Genomic DNA, 18,950 nt, shown 5'->3' with positions numbered 1-18,950 from the left:
CATGACATTCCACTCACAGGTCTATACCCAAGAGAACTGAAAACATATGTTCACACAAAAACTTGCATACAAATGTTCACAGCAGCATTATTCATAATAGCCAAAAAGTGGAACAACCCAAATGATCCATCACCTGAGGAATAGATGACCAAAATGTGGTCCATCCATACAATGGAATATTCTTCGGAATGAGTAATATTAACTAAAAAGGAATGAAGTCCTGATACGTGCTACAACATGGGTGAACCTTGAAAGCATTATGCTAAGTAAAAGAAGCTGGGCCGGGCACAGTGGCTCACGCCTGTAATCCCAGCACTTTGGGAGACCGAAAATGCAAAAATTAGCTGGGCGTGGTGGCACGTGCCTGTAGTCCCAGCTACTCAGGAGGCTGAGGCAGGAGAATTGGTTGAACCTGGGAGGCGGAGGTTGCAGTGATCCGAAATCGCACCACTGCACTCTCCAGCCCAGCGACAGAGCGAGACTCTGTCTCAAAAAAATAAAATAAAATAAAATAAAAAAGAAGCCAGACATCAAAGACCACATATTATATGATTCCATTTATATGAAATGGCCAGAATAGGTAAATCCATAGAGATAGAAAATAGATTAGTGGTTGCCAGGGACTGGGGGAAGGAAATGGGGAAATGACTGCTAATGGGTACGGAGTTTAGGAAGCGGGAAATGAAAATGTCCTAAAATTGATTGTGGGGATGTTTGCACAACCCTGTACATATACTAAAAACCATTGAATTGCACACTTTAAATGGGTGAATTGTATGGCATGTGAATCACATCTCAATAAAGAATCAATAAAAAATAATGTACTGGTGCTGGAATGTGTCTAAAGCATACCAATTTGGGATTCACTCTACCTGTATATTTATCACTATATTCTACAGTGCTTAGAAAGACAGCCTATGCTGAGGTTCCTAATCTAGACAAAGGGAGCATCTGACTGAATCACAGTATATCATTTTTCTAGCTGCCAAAAATAAATCTAGCAACTTAGTTCTTTTTGGAATGTTCTTAATTATCTTTAAATATTATAATGTGATACACAGATATATGATTGCTAAAAACTACAAATAATATTAAATAAAAATGAGAAGTCCCTCTTAACATCCCAACCCACACCCACCAATACCATTCCTGTCCTCAGAACTAACTACTGTAAACAATTTCCTGTGTATCTTTTTCCAGACTTCTGCTGTATGTTTCATGTTCTTTCACATAAATGAGATAAACTCTACATATTGTTTTACAAGTTGATTTTTTCATTAGCAACTATATTGGAGATCTTTCTAAGATCTGTTTATTGTTAAAAGTAGTTTTTTAAAATTAATGAGCATTAAAACTAGATTTATGTATTCTTTAAAAAGGCTTTCTTTGGCCAGGTGCGGTGGCTCACGCCTGTAATTCCAGAACTTTGGGAGGCCAAGGCAGATGGATTACCTGAGGTCCGGAGTTCGAGACCAGCCTGGCCAACATGGTGAAACCCTGTCTCTACTAAAAATTTAAAAATTAGCTGGGTGTGGTGGTGGGTGCCTATAATCCTAGCTACTCGGGAGGCTGAGGCAGGAGAATCGCTTGAACCCGGGAGGCGGAGGTTGCAGCGAGCCGAGACCGTGCCATTGCACTCCAGCCTGGGTGACAAGAGTGAAATTCTGTCTCGAAGAAAAAAAAAAAAAAAGGCCTTCCTCACCCATGTATATTTTCTTCTAGAGCTTGCAGAGGTTTGTTGCTAGGAAATTCTGCCATTTTTTAACTCCTTGAAGTATTTTTTTCTTTTATAAAATGACAACTTTATTTCCTATTAAGGCATCTGCCCCAAAATAGAATAAGACTATTTTTATTAGTTAACCAGATGTTGGGCAGCCCTCTTAAAAATGTGAACTTCAAAACGGAAAAACACCATCCTTTTCCCAAAGCACACTCTCTCTCAATAACTAGTTCCAAGACAATGTCATGACATGCTCTATTAAAGCCTTTCACCAAGCTTCCTCAGCTTAAAATGGACCCAAACTTTCATTCTTTCAATAACAAGGGGTAAAGAGAATCATTTTATCAAAAGAAGAGAAAAGCTTGCAAAACAGACCTGCATTTGGCCTTGTTCATCAGCATATTCGATGGACTGGAAGATGGTGAGGGCATAGTGTTGTCTGGCCTTCAGTCGAGCTTTGTAACCTCGGTACCAGTTCTGGATGATCAACGCAGCTCTCAGTGCTGCAGACCCACAGAATATGAAAGTCAAAGAAAAACAGTTACTATGCACCTGTTAGGAGAAGTAGGTGCTTCAGTGGAAAAAAAAAAAACTGTACACCTGGATTCCTAGGTTCTAAGAATATTAAAACACCAAACAATGAGATTGACTTTTATGTTTTTTATAAAATGTCCTCATGTCTCAAACACTCAGAGAATAATGATGGCACAGCCATTAGGAACAGAAGTTTTGGAGTAAGACTGCCTGAACTTGAATCCTAGCTCTGCTAATTACCGTCTATGTTACTTTGGGTAAGTTATTAAAACTCTCAAAACCTCAGTTTCCTCATCTGTAAAATGGGAATAATAACAGCACCTACCTTTGGCATGGCTTAAGCATAGTAAATCTATGAATTTATGTATACCCTATGAAGTAGCAATTCCATTCTTCACTACGTACCCCAAAGCAATTCTCACACAGTCCATCAGGGAGACATATGGGGATGCAATTGCTTCTTTGTGGCAATAGGAAGTTTGATACAAATAGGCCTGGCTGCCTATCACTAGGAAAGAGAATCTGTATCTTTGGTGGGTGCACACCATGGAGTAGCACAACACAACCGGAAGCAATAGATTAAATAAACCCATAGCAACCTAACCAGTAGGTCTTAAAAACATAGTACTTCCATTGGAATGGTTATTAAAAAGTCAGAGACAGAATGAAATACTACTTTAATCAATAAAACTATATAGATACAAAACCACATTTCATAAGAACATATACAAAGGGAAAGATGCACACAACACATAATGGACCGGTTATTTATAGGGGAGTGAATGAGCGTGGGGTACATGAAGAGAAGGGAATAAACTAATTAACATAAGAAGGGGCCTTGCACAGACCAATGATGATAATGTTCAATGAGCTGATGGAAACGTATGATTCACACCACCTTCTGCACCTGAGATTCAATTGATAAAATGCAGGTGGATAAAGAAACACACCCCCTCCCTCACAGAGTTTCTATGAGGATGAAATGAGATGTTACAAGGGGAAGAGTTTAGCCCAATGCCTGGTAAAAAGCACATGCTAAGTAAATGGCAACTGGAAGTATTGTCTTGTTTGTGGACTATCTAGGCAGACTGTCTCTCTTCTGGGGAAGGTAGCCTTTGAGCCATCTTGTAGTTTCATCATATTGAAGAAAGAAATCAGGTAAGAGATAATGAGATTTAAAATACAGTCTCTTATGCCTCCTCGAGTTTTAGAGTGAAGAGCAATCAACACCAGCTGGCTCCTTTTATTCATGCTATCATTTTTCCCAGTTGGTGCATAAAAAATAAGAGTTGACTATAACAGGAACGATGTGAGTTCTAAAAGCAGGGGTCCAGCCCCCAGTCTCAGCATCCTCTGGTTTAGTACTGCTGCAGTACACAGAATATCCCAGGACCTGGTCATCTGGCAAGGTTAATTTATTAGCTTCCCCAAGGCTCTTGGGTTCCAGGGACTCTTTCCATTATTCAGGTTCCAGAAAACCCCAGGAAATAGACCCAACATCACTTATCATGAGCTTTATAGGGAAAAACCACAGGAAGAAGAAATAGAGTGACATGTTGTGGTGTTATAATATACAAATGATTTGGCTGTGTCCCCACCCAAATCTCATCTTGAATTGTAGCCCCCATAATTCCCACGTGTTGTGGGAGGGACCTGGTGGGAGGTAATTGATCATGGGGGTGGTTTCCCCCATACTGTTCTGGTGGTAGTGAATAAGTCTCATGAGATCTGATAGTTTTATAAGGGGTTTCCCCTTTCACTTGGCGCTCATTCTTTCTTGTCTGCCACCATGTAAGATGTACCTTTTCCCTTCCACCATGATTGTGAGGCCTCCCCAGCCATGTGGAACCATAAGTCCATTAAACCTCTTTTTCTTTATAAATTACCCAGTCTCAGTTATGTCTTTATCAGCAGTGTGAAAATAAACTAATACAAGATATATATATATATATATATATAGAGAGAGAGAGAGAGAGAGAGAGAGAGAGAGAGAGAGAGAGAGAGAGAGATTGAGAGAGAGAGAGACAGAGACAGAGAGAGAGAGAGGTTTTCATCCATGGCCCTGATACAGTCTTTTGTTATGATGTCGGGTATGTTAGGCCTCAGGGGCAGCCTCTGACCTCCTGTCCTCCTTTCACCTGCCCCAAGGCTCTAATCTTCCCCTGACTTTCTGATTATGGGCTTAAGGCTCTATGCCCTAGGGGAAGAAATGCTGTTGTCTTGAAGCCTTCATAAAAACCCAAGAGAACCGGGTTCAGTGAGCTTCCGGATAGCTGAACAGTGGAGGTTCTGGGAGGGTGGCCTGCCCCTTCCCCCCCTGCCTCGCCCTATGCATCTCTTTATCTGTTTCCTTTGTAATACCCTTTATAAAAAACCAGTAAATGTAAGGAAGTGTTTCCCTGAGTTTTGTGAGCTGCTCTAGTAAAATAATGGAACCCAAAGAGGGGGTCATGGGAACCCCCAACTTGAAGCTGGTCGGTCAGAAGTTCTGGAAGTCTGAACTTGCAACTGGTGTTGGGGTGGGGTTGGTAGGCAGTCTTGGGGACTGAGCCCTCAACCTGTGGGATCTGACACTATCTCTGGGTAGATAATGTCAGAATCTGAATTAGAGGACACCCAGCTGGTATCCGCTGCTTGGTGTGTGGAGAAAAGTCCCCACACATTTGGTCACAGAAGTCTTCTGTGTTGATGATTGCTGTGGTGTGAGAGTGGAGAAAAAAAATGGTTAGGGGAGAAAGATTTTCCCTATACACATCTTCAATCTTGCAAAGCAAATAATTGGCAGTGGCATGGCTGAAATCTGAAGTGTTCTCACAATACCATGATGGAGGCTCTAGGGTCACCTGAAAGGCCTGTTCTGTGGGACAGTCGCTATCATGATGAATCACCCTCTGGCCTCAGGGGTTCTCATACTCACAAGCACAATGGTGCCTTTCCAGTGCCACTTCCTAGGCACTTACAAAGGACCATGCATTGATTAGTCCTGCAGTCCTCACAACACTGTGAAGCTGACAGAGACTGAGGAACTCACTAAAGCTCACTTAGCTGGTAAGTGGAAATAGACAGTGAGGATTCGAACCCTGGTCTGACTGACTCCATAGCCCAAGCTCTTAACCTCCATAGAGCTATTGATCTTTTCTGTGCCTCTGCTTCTTCATCTGCACAATGACGTTGTGGAATAAATGATCACTGAAGTCTCTTCTATTTGGTATTAGCAACATCAATAACAAATAAACAAGCTTGGCCAAGTGTGATGGCTCACGCCTGTAATCCCAACACTTTGGGAGGCCGAGGTGGGCAGAACACTTGAGGTCAGGAGTTTAAGACCAGACTGGCTAACATGGTGAAACCCCACCTTTACTAAAAATACAAAAATGAGCTGGGCACGGTGGTGCACGCTTGTAATCCCAGCTACTTGGGAGGCTGAGGTGGGAGGATCACTTGAACCTAGGAGACAGAGGTTGCAGTGAGCCAAGATCGCCGCCACTGCACTCCAGCCTGGGAGACAGAGCAAGGCTCCATTTCGATTAAAAAAAAAAAGAAATAACTGAGCTTATTATTATTTCTCTAATAATAGAACAAAATAACTATCATATTTAAGGGTCTATTACAAGACATTTGGTCCCCACAAGCATCATCATCTCCATGTTACACATAAGGAAATTTTGAGTTCAGAAAGGCGAGTCTCTTGCTCCAAGTCACTTATTTAGTATGAACTCAGGTCCTCTGGCTCTTTCCACTCCAGTCAGTTATTACTTCATTCCCTAACCTATGTGTACCTTTCCTTCCTTTGAATAATAATGGCCGCCATTTATTTATTTATTTATTTATTTATTTGAGTCAGAGTCTCGTCTGTAGCCCAGGCTGGAGTGCAGAACCACGATCTCGGCTCACTGCAACCTCCGCCTCCTGGATTCAAGCAATTCTCTGCCTCAGCCTCCCCAGTAGCTGGGACTACAGGCGCCCACCACCACGCCCAGCTAATTTTTGTATTTTTTGTAGAGACAAGGTTTCACCATATTGGCCAGGCTGGTCTTGAACTCCTGACCTCATGATCCACCCGCCTCAGCCTCCCAAAATGCTGGGATTACAGGTGTGAGCCACTGCGCCTGGCCATTCACCATTTCTTGAATGACTACTAAGTGGCTGGCACTAGCTGGACACCTGACATCTACTGCCACTTCTCCTCCCTGATGCGGAGAAAGAGGCAAGCTAGGCCCCCTCCCATCTCTGCCTGGCTTCCATCCCCACCCCACTCTCCAAGGGAGGAGCTGCTGTTTTGTATATAGCACACAATACGTTCACTGGGTTCCACTGGGAGGGGTGTAAACTGTGGCATAGGAGATTTATAAACACCTATGGTGCCCTCTGTCTTCTACTTCCTCTTCTACTCCAAAGTCAGGAAACGGAACTGCCCCACCCCACCCCAGCTTGGGAAGCAGCCATCTCTGCCTATGCTCATACTCCTGTACCTGAGCACACATGCCACTTATTAAGCTATCAGGTCTCAACTCTAACCCCACCCTTCCCTAGTCAGCACAGTGGTGCTGAGGCTGGGACTTTGCAGACCCCATTTCAGCTTTGTCAGTTGCCCCCTGTGAGGCTCTGCCAATAGGGGTAGGAAAGGCAGACTGCAAGGCTGGAGGAGGGACTAGGGACACACTCCTTCCTGTCTGCTTCCTGTTCCTGACAGTGTAACCTAGCAACTGCTCTTCACCCCAGGTAACAGTCGTTGGATCCAGTTTGCAGTTCATCCAGCACTTGCAAAGCCAGTCTCGTGGCAGCCCTGGAGATACCAGCACCAGCTGAGTGCACCACTTCTCAGAGGTCTGGGCTTCAGTTCTGTGGGACCCTCCTTGCAAGTTTCTCAACCGGAATAATTCCACTCTTTTCCCTTTGTTCTCTCAGCTCTAGGGTGGTAACTTCCCTGCAGTTACTATAGTTTTTTACATTCAATTCTCTCTGTTCAAATCACTCTGTGGTTTCTGCCTCCTGACTAGACTCTGCCCGATGAGCTCGTCTCAGAGGGGTGGGAAAAATAGGTCCTGCTAAGACCTCAAGCCTCCAACTTCCTGCAGGCTCCAACTCATGCCGTCATTAGAGCTCTACGTTGAGATTTGGGGTACTTGTGCAGCAGCTAATAAAGCGGACTTTGATCCACATCCTGCTGTTGTCCCTTGGGCATACATTTCCCAAAGAAACCTCTCCAGGAGAGGGAAGGAGCCCAGCAAGGTTGGGCATACCAATATCAGACCTCCAAAACCTCACCTAATTCCTAAGCCCCATCCACCACAGGACAGCACTAGCCAGCTGAGGACCCTCCCCTGGAGAAGAAACCTCCAAAATAGCAAAGGGTAGAATGCGGGCATGATAGACCCTACCCGAGGGGTTGCTGGCCCCCATAACCCCCCACCCTGCCCAGAGAGTTGAAGATCTGCGTCATCCAGTTCTAAACTTATTGGACAGCTTAGATCTACTTCTGGTCCTGCTGCTTCATCTGATAACAGGGCTTCTCTTCCCGGTCACATTGATTCCATGCAGAATAAATGAATGAATGAATGAATGAATAAATGCATGCTATTGAGGAGCATGTGTAGCAAGGGTCTTCTATTTTTGTTTCTAGACAGAAGCAACAGCATAGATTCAATAAGTTACCTGGCCAATTTTCTGTGCCCAGTAGGTGGTTTCTCTATTGCCAAGCTGGTTTTTTGTTTTGTTTTAATAGATTCTTTTCTCTGGTGGCAATCACTGTCATGGTATCTTGCAAGAAATTAAATAGTCATGTACGGGGTTAGTGAGCAAGACAAATAATGAATTCAGAGTGATTGCTTTGTGCCAGGCATTGTGCCTGGTGCTTTATGTGGATCATCTACTTCAACTTGATTTGATTTCATCCTCCCCCCAACAATCCTCTCAAGTGTGACTATCCCTATTTTACAGATGAGGAAACTGGGGCTCAGAAACAACATGTCTGGGGTCATGTCACTTGTCAGAGGGACAATGCAGAGTCAAATCCAGTTATCTGTAATTTCAGAACCTGGGCTCATCCTCATTTTGCTATATACATGGCATTTGGAATCAGCCATAAAAAATGAGACGGGGCCAGGCTCAGTGGCTCAAGTCTTTAATCCTAGCACTTTGGGAGGCCAAGGCAGGTGGATTGCCTGAGCTCAGGAGTTTGAGACCAGCCTGGGCAACATGGCGAAACCCTGTCTCTACTAAAAATACAAAAAATTAGCCAGGCGTGGTGGTGCATGCCTGTAATCCCAGCTACTTGGGAGGCTGAGGCACAAGGTATGAGAATCACTTGAACCCGGGAGGCAGAGGTTGCAGTGAGCCAAGATCATGCCACTGCACTCCAGCCTGGGCAACAGAGCAAGACTCTGTCTCAAAAAAAAAAAAAAAATCAGATGGTATATAGAATAGCATCTCCTCCCACACCTTCCCCCCCTCACATTCCCTATTTCTTTACCTGTTCTACTGTTCTCTGTAGCACTCTTGAGCATCTGACATTGTCTACAGTTATATGTGTATGGGTTTATTGTCCATTTTCCCCTATTAGCTAGGAACTTCATTTTTTTCATTGCTGCATCCGCAGCACCTGGGGCAAGGCCTGGAAATGTATTATATATTTGTTGAATGAATGATTGAATGAATGAATGAACACCTTCTAGGGGTGTTGTAATAATACATAATAATGTATTAGTAATCTGTTGACATAGGTATTAGTAATATATTAATTGATTCATATAAAATGCTTAGCATATTGCCTGTCATATAGGAAGCACTCGATAAATGGGAGATACTTTTTTAAAAATTGTCTCTCTCCAGGCTAACAAATTCCAGTTAAGTCCCAAAGACTTCCTAATTATACATAATATTTCATTAGAAATTTCACAAATTATGACTGCACATGGTGGCTCACGCCTGTAACCCCAGCACTTTGGGAGGCCGAAGCAGGTGGATTACCTGAGATCAGGAGTTTGAGACCAGCCTGGCCAACAAGGCAAAACCTCGTCTCTACTAAAAATACAAAAATTAGCCGGGCATGGTGGTGGGCACCTGTAATCCCAGCTACTTGGGAGGCTGAGGCAGGACAATTGCTTGAACCTGGGAGACGGAGGTTGCCGTGAGCCGAGATCACACCACTGCACTCTAGCCTGGGCGACAGAGCGAGACTCCGTCTCAAAAAAAAAAAAAATTCACAAATTACTGTGGACAAACAGGCTACCATCTCCGAACACAACAGCCTAGAGCAAGAAGAGCCCGGCCAACTGAGGTGCATGCAGTTAGAGCCTGCAGCTTTTGCTCAGACATCACGTTTGCGGGAGGCCTTTCCTGACCACCCCTTCTTACATGGTCTCCCCTCCCCTCATCGCCTATCTCCTTCCTTGTTTTTTCTCCATAGCACTTATCACCATGTGATATTTACTTCTTTGTCATTGTCTGTGTCTTTCCACTAGAATGTAATCTCTATAAGAGCTGGGATTTTGATCTGTTGAGTTAGCTGCTGTATTTCCTGAGCCTGGAATAGTCCCTGGAACATAGCAGGAATAAATATTTGTTGAACAAATGAAATGACTGTTTAGTTAAGACTTTGTGTCTTACATTTCTCTTTGTGCTGGCTGGTAGAGTCTTTATGTTTGGTTTGGTTTTGGTTTTTAAATAGGAGTTTATTTGACAGATAGTTCTTCAAACAAGACATTTCATATTCAGAATGATAAGGTATTTAAAGGCTCTCTGCTTTTGAAATTCTTCTGGCAGAGGCCTCCTGAGGAAGCAGCAGGATTAGCGAATATTTAATGTACCTTTAAGGGGCCTGGCATCCAGGCAAGAAGAGACCCAGGCACAAGTGCGACACAGCTGATTAAAATGAATTCGAATGAACTGGAAAGAAAATGAATCCTCTAATAGCAAAAGGCTTTAAGCGAAGAGGAGAAGCATCTATAACCTCAGCTGTTCAAAGTATGATGAGAAGAGGGTATGGCTGAACTCTGGCCTAGGACCACAGTCTTCATTACTGTTATTTTTGTTTACAGATATTCTATATCTGCCATCTGCCAGAATGTGCGGCTGTCCCAGTGAGACTTCTAACTTCACTGGAAAAACAGCTCAAAGCACATGCCCAGTGAACATCAGACAGACACAAATCCTGCTTGTTGGGCAGCAAGCAAGGCAGACACCTTATGAGGCTCGCTCAGCCACAAACTCTGGCAGCCCTGCAGAGCAAGGCCACAACACAGAGGCCTTGTCCCTGGGAGACACTTTTCTGAAAGAAGAGAGTAAAGTGTGAAGTCCAGTCTCCAAACAATGTCAGGCATTTGAAACACAACTATCACTTTCCCTAAGGGACAAAAGAGATCATAATTGTGTCATTCTCAGGAACCTCTGGCCTTCCAGTGAGACAAGAGCGAGAATAACAGGTCATTTCTACAACATTCTACGTACTTACTCTCCTACCCACCAACCCCATCCACATGGGGTAATAAAAATAAGTTCTGACTTTGTCATTGGGATACTTCCATTTGGGCCCTGACTTACCCAGTTGCCAGCTAAGTAACCTCAGGCAAATCAACGAAACTCCGAGGTCCTCAGTTTCTCATGTAAACAATGAGAACTTTGGATTGTGTGATCTCTAAGATTCTTTCCAGTTACCAAATACTCTAACTCATCCATCTACTTGTTTTTAGTGCCATTGCTGCAGCCTACCTATCACTGTACATAGAAAAGCTAAAAATAACCATCCAAGGGCACGATATGATGTGCAAAACTGAACACTCAAACCAGAAACTTCTGGACAAAGGAGACAAATTCTAAAGGCTATTTGAAAATAAATCAATCAATCGGAATCATCCCTATAGAAAAATACAAGTTACTAATATCTCTGGCTTTTCCATCAAGGAATTGTAGCCAAAGTTTGCTAGCAATTGGTTTGGGAACACTAAACATTTCACATATTAATTTTTTTAATTGCCTAAAATATGACTAAGGTGTATGATCTGTTAACTGGTTCAAGTGACAGCAAACAAAAGATGGAGGGAAGATGGATGGGGAAGAAAGGGAAGACAAGAGAGGGCTGGCTCAGACTTCACCACCACGCAGTATATCCATGTAATAAAAATGCACCTGTATTCCCCAAATCTATATAAAACTGGAGGCTGGGAGATAGAGACACATGTGAAGTATCTAAGGCTCAGAGGTTTCAAAGAAGACCAAGTAATCAGAGAATAGGATGATAATCATGAAGATTCCAGAGGTGGGGCTTTTCCAGGTGACCATGGGGGCCAGTAAATGGGAGTGAGCAGCTGAAGTTGAGGAGATGAGGGAGTTTCTGGGGCTCAGGAGATCAAGGAACTCAGACACCAAAGCATTTGGGGCTTATTCACATGTACAGTGAAGATACCCAGTATAAGGCTCAGAGTGGGTGGAGAGTCTTCAATGAATGAAGTTGGTAGATGGCAAAAACAAGAAAGGGCTAAAAAATGGTACTACCAAAGGACATAAGCCTAGGTTGCCACCACTACAAACTTGGTAAACTTATCTCAGGATGTACAGGATTAGGGTTTTTTCTTTTGAAAGAAATTTTTGTTTTTTTTTTTGAGACGGAGTCTCACTCTGTCACCCAGGATGGAGTGCAGTGGCGCGATCTTGGCTCACTGCAACCTCCGCCTCCCAGGTTCAAGCAATTCTCCTGTTTCAGCCTCCCGAGTAGCTGAGATTACAGGCACATGCCACCATGCCCAGCTAATTTTTGTATTTTTAGTAGAGACGGGGTTTCATCACGTTGGCCAGGCTGGTCTTGAACTCCTGCCCTCAGGTGATCTGCCCGCCTCAGCTTCCCAAAGTGCTGGGATCACAGGCATGAGCCACTGCGCCCGGCTGAAATATTTTCAAATGTATGAAAAAGTAAAGATAGTATAATTGTTAATAACTAGTCTCTCTCTCTCTCTCTCTCCATATACCATCGTCATTTCTTCAGTCTCCTTTAATCTGGAACAACTCCTCTGCCTTTCTCTTCAATGACACTGAAATTTTCAAACAGTACAGGCCAGTTGATTGTAAAACATCCCTCAATCTGGATCCGTCTGCTCTTTTCCTCGTGATGAGATTCAGGTTGTGTATTTTGGCAGGATAAGTGGTATGTCTTTCTCAGTGCATTAGGACATCAGAAGGCATGTGGTGCTCATCTGTCTCATTATCACTGAGCGAACTTGGATCACTTGGGTAAGGTGGTGTCCATGTGAACTTCTCTACTGTAGAAGTGTTTGCCTCTTTACAATTAATAAACAGTTTGCAGGAACACGCTTTGAGACTGTGTATACATTCTGTTCTCCAAAATATCCATTGATGATTTTTGCTTAAATCAATTATTTCTATGGTGGTTGCAAAACAGTGATTTTTGAACTCATTTCTTCTACATTTATTAGGATTAGGATTTTTAAATGGCCCATTTAAAGCCCTATTTGATTCAACAGGGCAATGGAACAACATGAAGATGACATAAAGCCATCTCATGAAAGGTTCCTTAAGAGTTGTCATCCTTGGACTGGGTGCAGTGGCTCATGACTGTAATCCTAGTACTTTGGGAGGCCGAGGCGGGCAGATCTCTTGAGCCTAGGAGTTCATGACCAGCCTGGGCAATGTGATGAAACCCCATCTCTACAAAAACTATAACAATTAACTGGGCATGGTGGCACACACCTGTAGTCCCAGCTACTTGGGAGGTTGAGGTGGGAGGATCACTTGAGCCCAGGAGGTTGAGGCTGCAGTGAGCCTTGATGGCGCCACTGCACTCCAGCCTGGGTGACAGAGTGAGACCCTGTGTCAAAAAAGAAAAAAAAAAAAAAGATGAGTTGTAATCCTTGGCTATATCACTAGTTCAGGAAAATGTGATGCTTCATTTATACCATACCAAAATAATAGGCCAACTCAATAAAACACTCAGACCAAGAGAATAGTTTACAAGTAACTGTTAACCTTCCTACCATATTATGTTTTGCCAATTTTCCAAAAGAATTATTATGAATACATTAATTTTTAAAAACTATTGTATTCTTAAGTATGTAAAAGAAATTTTGCTATATAAAAGAATTCCTATCATTTTAAATTATTAAAATAGTCTCTCATAGGAAATGTGTTCTATTCAATAATTCAATAATAACCTTTAATCTTCACTCAGGAAATAATATCTTGACTGCAAATTCTGTTTTATGTCTCCCTCGTTATTAATTACTAATCTGTGTTATATTGCCACGTTCGTTCATCCAAGGTCAAATACGATCCGCATTAAATTTTTTTCTTTTGCAGCTGCTAAAAGCTAATGAAATATAAAGCCATAATCATATAAGAAAAGCGTTCTGAATATGAGAAATAACTGGCAATTGGGGCTGAGGGATTGTCCTTTCTTGCACTTAGTTGCAATAGGTCTCTCTGCAACAAGATTTCCTAACAATTAACATGACCCAACTGGAAAGCTGGCTTCTTTGTGAATTTCCTAGTAAAGCTGGAAGCCAATAAAAATCATTTAAACAAAGAGGTGGTTCTGCTCTCTTTGGGTTTTGTGTTGTGTTGTGTGTGTGTTTTTGTTTTTTCTTTTTTGAGACAATGTCTTGCTCTGTTGCCCGGGCTGGAGTGCAGTGGTACGATCATGGTTCACTGCAGCCTCCACCTCCTGGGCTCAAGTGATCCTCCTGGGCTCAAGTGATCCTCTGCCTCAGCCTCCTATGTAGCTGGGACTACCAGTGCGAGCCACCATGTCCAGCTATTTTTTTTTTCCTTTGGTAGAGATGGGGTATTGCTATGTTGCCCAGGCTGGTTTCAAACTCCTAGCCTCAAGTGATCCTCCCGCCTCAGCCTCCCAAAGTGCTGGGATTACAGACATGGCTACTACACCTGGCCTTTCTGCCTTCTAAAGGTTCATGATTCTAAAATGGATATCTAAATAGCCCCTATCAGAGTCTCAAAATACTTGAAAATTTTAAAGCAAAGGTAAATTAATCACACAGCAAATAAAAAGATGAAGATGTATTTAATTGGTGTAAAGAATAAAAAGGTTGTTGGGATGGGTTTGTTTTGTTTTGTCTGTTTCATACAGGCATTAAATGTGTTTGTAGTACCAATCCTATACAAACCTCCAGGCCAACACATTATCATATCAAACGGTGACTATTACCTAAGAATTGGTAGTGAGAGGAATCATGATTTCAGATGAAGAAAATGGTCTCCTTTTACAAAGAAAAGTACTTATTTAAAATGATTCCCAATAAAACAGGGATTAGAGCATAAAATGTGGGCTGAAAATAAAGATTTGGAGTCTTGACACACTGATGTCAAAGCCATGGAGTAGAAAAAGCATCCAAGGAGAGTGTTAGAGTGACAAGACCAGAGAGCCAAGGGGGAACCCAGAGGAGCCCCAACATTTAAAAGCCAGGAGAAAGTAGAGTCCACATAAATAGTTCATGCAGAGACCTAAAAGAAAAACCAGGAGAATGTGTTGCCCCTGAAGCCAAGGGCAATGAGTAGTAAGAAGGGAGTGGGCAGGAGTGCCAAAGACTGCCAGGAAGTGAGCAAAATCAGCACTGAAAATGCTCCATTGGACTTCGAGGTCATTCAAGAACCTGTCAGATCATCTTCCCTGGGCTGGGATCGATGAGGAGGTAGGAGACAGCGGTACAAATGCACCCCTAAGGAGCGAGCTTGAAGGGGAGGAGAGAGACGAGAGGAACTGGAGGGGACGAGAGGGCCAGAGAAGGCTTATTTTAAAGGGAAGGAAAGAACAGTTACAAAGGGCAATTTTGGACAACTGGGAAATTCTGAATATGGACTACATGTTAGATAATGTTACGCTATCAATGTTAAATTTCTTCAGGGTGATCTAGTATTGTAGTTATATAAGAGAATATCCCTCTTTTAGTAGATGCATGCTGAAGTACGTAGAGGTTAATTCCATAATGTCTACAGCTTATTTTCAAATTATTTCAAATGGATGTTTACGTACTATTCTTTCATCTTCTCTGTAGGTTTGCAATTTTCAAAAATATTTGGGGAGGAAAACAAAAGTAAAACAAAATGGCTTGAGAAAAAAAAATATATATATATACAAACCAAAAAAAAAAAGGAAAAAGGAAAAAAAGAGGAAAGTCACTGAGCATGTCAAGATGCTGATGAGCAATAGCTAGCGGAATGAGCAGGAGAGGCAGAAGGAAAATCAATGCCCTCCCCTACCTACCCCTCCCACAGCTACAGAGCATACGGATAGTCTTAGAGGGACAATGGACTTGAAAGAGCATCTTCTCTGTCTGCAGTTCATTGAGGAGGAAAATGAGGACGGTCCGAGTTCACAGGGATTTTCAATATACCCTACGGTGGCAGTAAAGACTGCTTGATGGCTATGATAACCTAGAACCCTCTGACAAACAATAGCAAGAAGAATGGCAAGAGGCCCTCTAAACTTGGAGAAAATTCTTTAGGGAACACCAAAGATGAAAGATTTTCATTTGTTATTTTTCCATGAAGGTCTCAAACTGAAATATACATCACAGTAAAGGACTTCAAATTGGGAGTAAGGAGATGGGGATGGAGAGCCGGGAGGGGGGCTCTCAAGCAGCTGTGAATGGCTTGATTGTTCGATTTTTTTTTTTTTTTTTTTGAGATGGTGTCTCGCTCTCTCGCCCAGGCTGTAGTGCAGTGGTGTGATCTTGGCTCACTGCAAGCTCCGCCTCCTGGGTTCACGCCATTCACCTTCCTCAGCCTCCCGAGGAGCTGGGACTACAGGCGCCCGCCACCATGCCCTGCTAATTTTTTGTATTTTTAGTAGAGATGGGGTTGCACCGTGTTAGCCAGGATGGTCTCAACCTCCTGACCTCGTGATTCACCCACCTCGGCCTCCCAAAGTGCTGGGATTACAGGTGTGAGCCACCGCGCCTGGCGATTGTTCGATTTTTAAACAGCTAAATTAACTGGATGTTTTACCAAGAATTAAAGAAATATTTAGTTTGCTATTTAGTATTTTTAAGTTTTTTTCATATAAAATAAAGAATGAGTACTTTTGAAAGGAACAATTTCCTTTAGAGAAACTTCTATTTGTCACAGCTTACGCATCAAACCACAAAGCCAAAAAAGCACGGATTGTCTTTGTCGGCCTCTTAGCACTTACAGAAATTGAATAAATACATTTCTAAGTGGTCTCAAGGGAAGAAATAAAATATATCAGTGTTTCCAAAGTGCTCCATGGGAACAAAAAGGCAATAGATTATTAATTGAAATACCATTAACATAAAATTTTAAGTGTCAAGTGAAATTCAGGAGAATGAAATTGCAATGTTTAATTTCTGTTATGTGGATAAATTCCAATTCTCCAAGTCAGGGTAGCCAGATATGGTTCCAATTCAGGCTCTGCCACCCATGAGTGTGTAACTTGGGGCAGTTAAGTCTCACTTTCCTCATTTATAAAACGAGGGAGACTAATCAAAGCTTTAAGAGTTTTGGTAAGAAATAATGAGAGTAGCAGGCACTCAATAAATGATAGCTATTATTAGTCCTCTCTTACCTGCTACATATCACAAAAGAAATAAAATAACAATGACAATATAAAATTGATGTTACTTTTTTTTTTGAGATGGAGTCTCACTCTGTTGCCCAGGCTGGAGTGCAGTGGCATGATCTTGGCTCACTGCAACCTGTCTGCCTCCCAGGTTCAGGCAATTCTCCTGCCTCAGCCTCCCAAGTAACTGGGATTACAGGCATGTGCCATCATGCCCAGCTAATTTTTGTATTTTTAGTAGAGACAGTGTCTCACCATGTTGACCAGGCTGGTCTTGAACTCCTGACCTCAAGTGATCCACCCACCTCAGCCTCTCAAAGTGCTGGGATTACAGGTGTGAGCCACTGTGCCTGGTCTTTTTCTTTTTTTAAGAGTCAGGGTCTCACTCAGTGGTGGTCCTGGCTGGAGTGCAGTGGCATAATCATAGCTCACTGCAACCTCAAACTCCTGGGCTCAAGTGATTCACCCGCCTCTCAAAGTGTTGGGATTACAGGCGTGAGTCACCGTGCCTGGCCCGATGCTACTTCTCTACATGGAAGCTGGGTAGAGCACAAGAAAGGGAATAGCCTCGATTTTATATGTAGGTTACGCTTTCTCAAACTGCCATGATACTCCAGAGGCAGAGTACTGTGGTCAGGTGGAACGACCTAGCAGGACAAAAAACCCTTAACACTAGTCAGACCAGTGGAAACAGGAATCAAGCACGAGCCTTGGCTCTGTGACTTGCTGTGTTCCCTTGAGGCAATCACTTTGCCTTTCAAAGCCTCATTTCCTTTTCTGCAAACTGAGAACAACCCTTCAAAAGGCTGTGAGGATCAAACGTATGTTACAGGGCCTGGCCAACTTGAAAAGCACTATGCAAATACAAGGTACTGTATATAAGTAAATTTAATTAAAGCTAGCTTCTGAAGCAGCAACATTCAGAGGTGGCATAAAATGGTGTAATGGGTGACAGCAAAAAATACTTTGTCGTCAAAACTCCTTGAATTCAAATCCCAACTCTGCCAGCTGTAAGCTGCATAAACTTACCAAGTAGGCTGGGCACGGTGGCTCACGCCTATAATCCCAGCACTTTGGGAGGCCGAGGCGGGCGAATCATAAGGTCAGGAGTTCAAGACCAGCCTGGCCAACATGGTGAAGCCCCGCCTCTACTAAAAATACAAAAAATTAGCTGGGCATAGTGGTGGGCGCCTGTAATCCCAGCTACTCAGGAGGCTGAGGCAGGAGAATCACTTGAACCCGGGAGGTGGAGGGTGCAGTGAGCCGAGATCACGCCACTGCGCTCCAGCCCAGGCGACAGAGTGAGACTCCATCTCAAAAAAAAAAAAAAACGAAAAAAAAACTTACCAAGTACCACACTGAGCATGAGCTGCTTCCACTATACAAACAGGAATAATAACCCTTTATTCAGGTTTATTACAAGGATTAAATAAAACATATGTAGATTATGTTGAACACTCTTTGGAATATGATTAGTAATCAGGAAATAATATCTATCATTTTCTATCAAGAGCTTTCAAAATATTTATAGCCCTTGACACGATAATTTCATATCTAATCACCTGAATATAGAAATAATCCAAAATAAGGAAAAGGCTTTGCACAAAGAAATTCTTCAAAGTGTTATTTATATTAGTATTAAAAGGTCCAATATTTGAAGAATAATTAAGCATATTATGGCCTATTCACCAAATAAAATACTTAGCAATGACTAAAATGATGTTTGCAAAGCATTTATAACAACTTGAGAAATGTTTACATAACATTTTAGTGCTGAAAGTGAGGCTACAAAAAACTAACATTTAGGATGATCAGAAATCTATAATATACAAAAAATACATTGAAGGAAATTATCAGAATGTTGTCATTATCTCTGGGTAGTGGAATGATGAGGGAGTATTCATTATTTTCAACTGCTTTTCTATATTTTTTCCAAATTTCTGAATGAGAGAAAATTTTATGCACACAATGTTTGTCTATGAATAAATATAAGTAAACATCACTGCATCAGCTTTCAGCAGATTTATTATTATGAACTCATAATAAACCTTGATTGGCATATCCAAAAAGAGATAAAAGAAGAAAAAGAATTTTAAATGGCTCTTCTGGATGCACTCCATATGGGTTTGCCCTGCTCCATAAGGAGCAATGGAG

At 42.4% G+C, this 18,950-nt stretch overlaps 1 protein-coding gene across 7 annotated transcripts in view; it reads right to left on the bottom strand.

The window, feature by feature from the left end:
- The window catches only part of PPEF1 (protein phosphatase with EF-hand domain 1), a 153,575-nt gene that overhangs the window by 96,468 nt on the left and 38,157 nt on the right, over positions 1-18,950 (bottom strand). For all 7 annotated transcript variants that reach the window (XM_055106115.2, XM_055106112.2, XM_055106111.2 and 4 more), the window contains one exon: positions 2,096-2,223. In XM_055106115.2, coding sequence (XP_054962090.1) covers positions 2,096-2,223 — 128 coding nt within the window. The remainder of the gene's footprint in view (positions 1-2,095; positions 2,224-18,950) is intronic.

Source organism: Pan paniscus, chromosome X (genome assembly GCF_029289425.2).
Source record: "Pan paniscus chromosome X, NHGRI_mPanPan1-v2.0_pri, whole genome shotgun sequence".
Lineage (NCBI taxonomy): Eukaryota > Metazoa > Chordata > Mammalia > Primates > Hominidae > Pan > Pan paniscus.
Note: the sequence above shows the minus strand (reverse complement) of the source record. Positions and strands in the feature narration are given on the sequence as shown.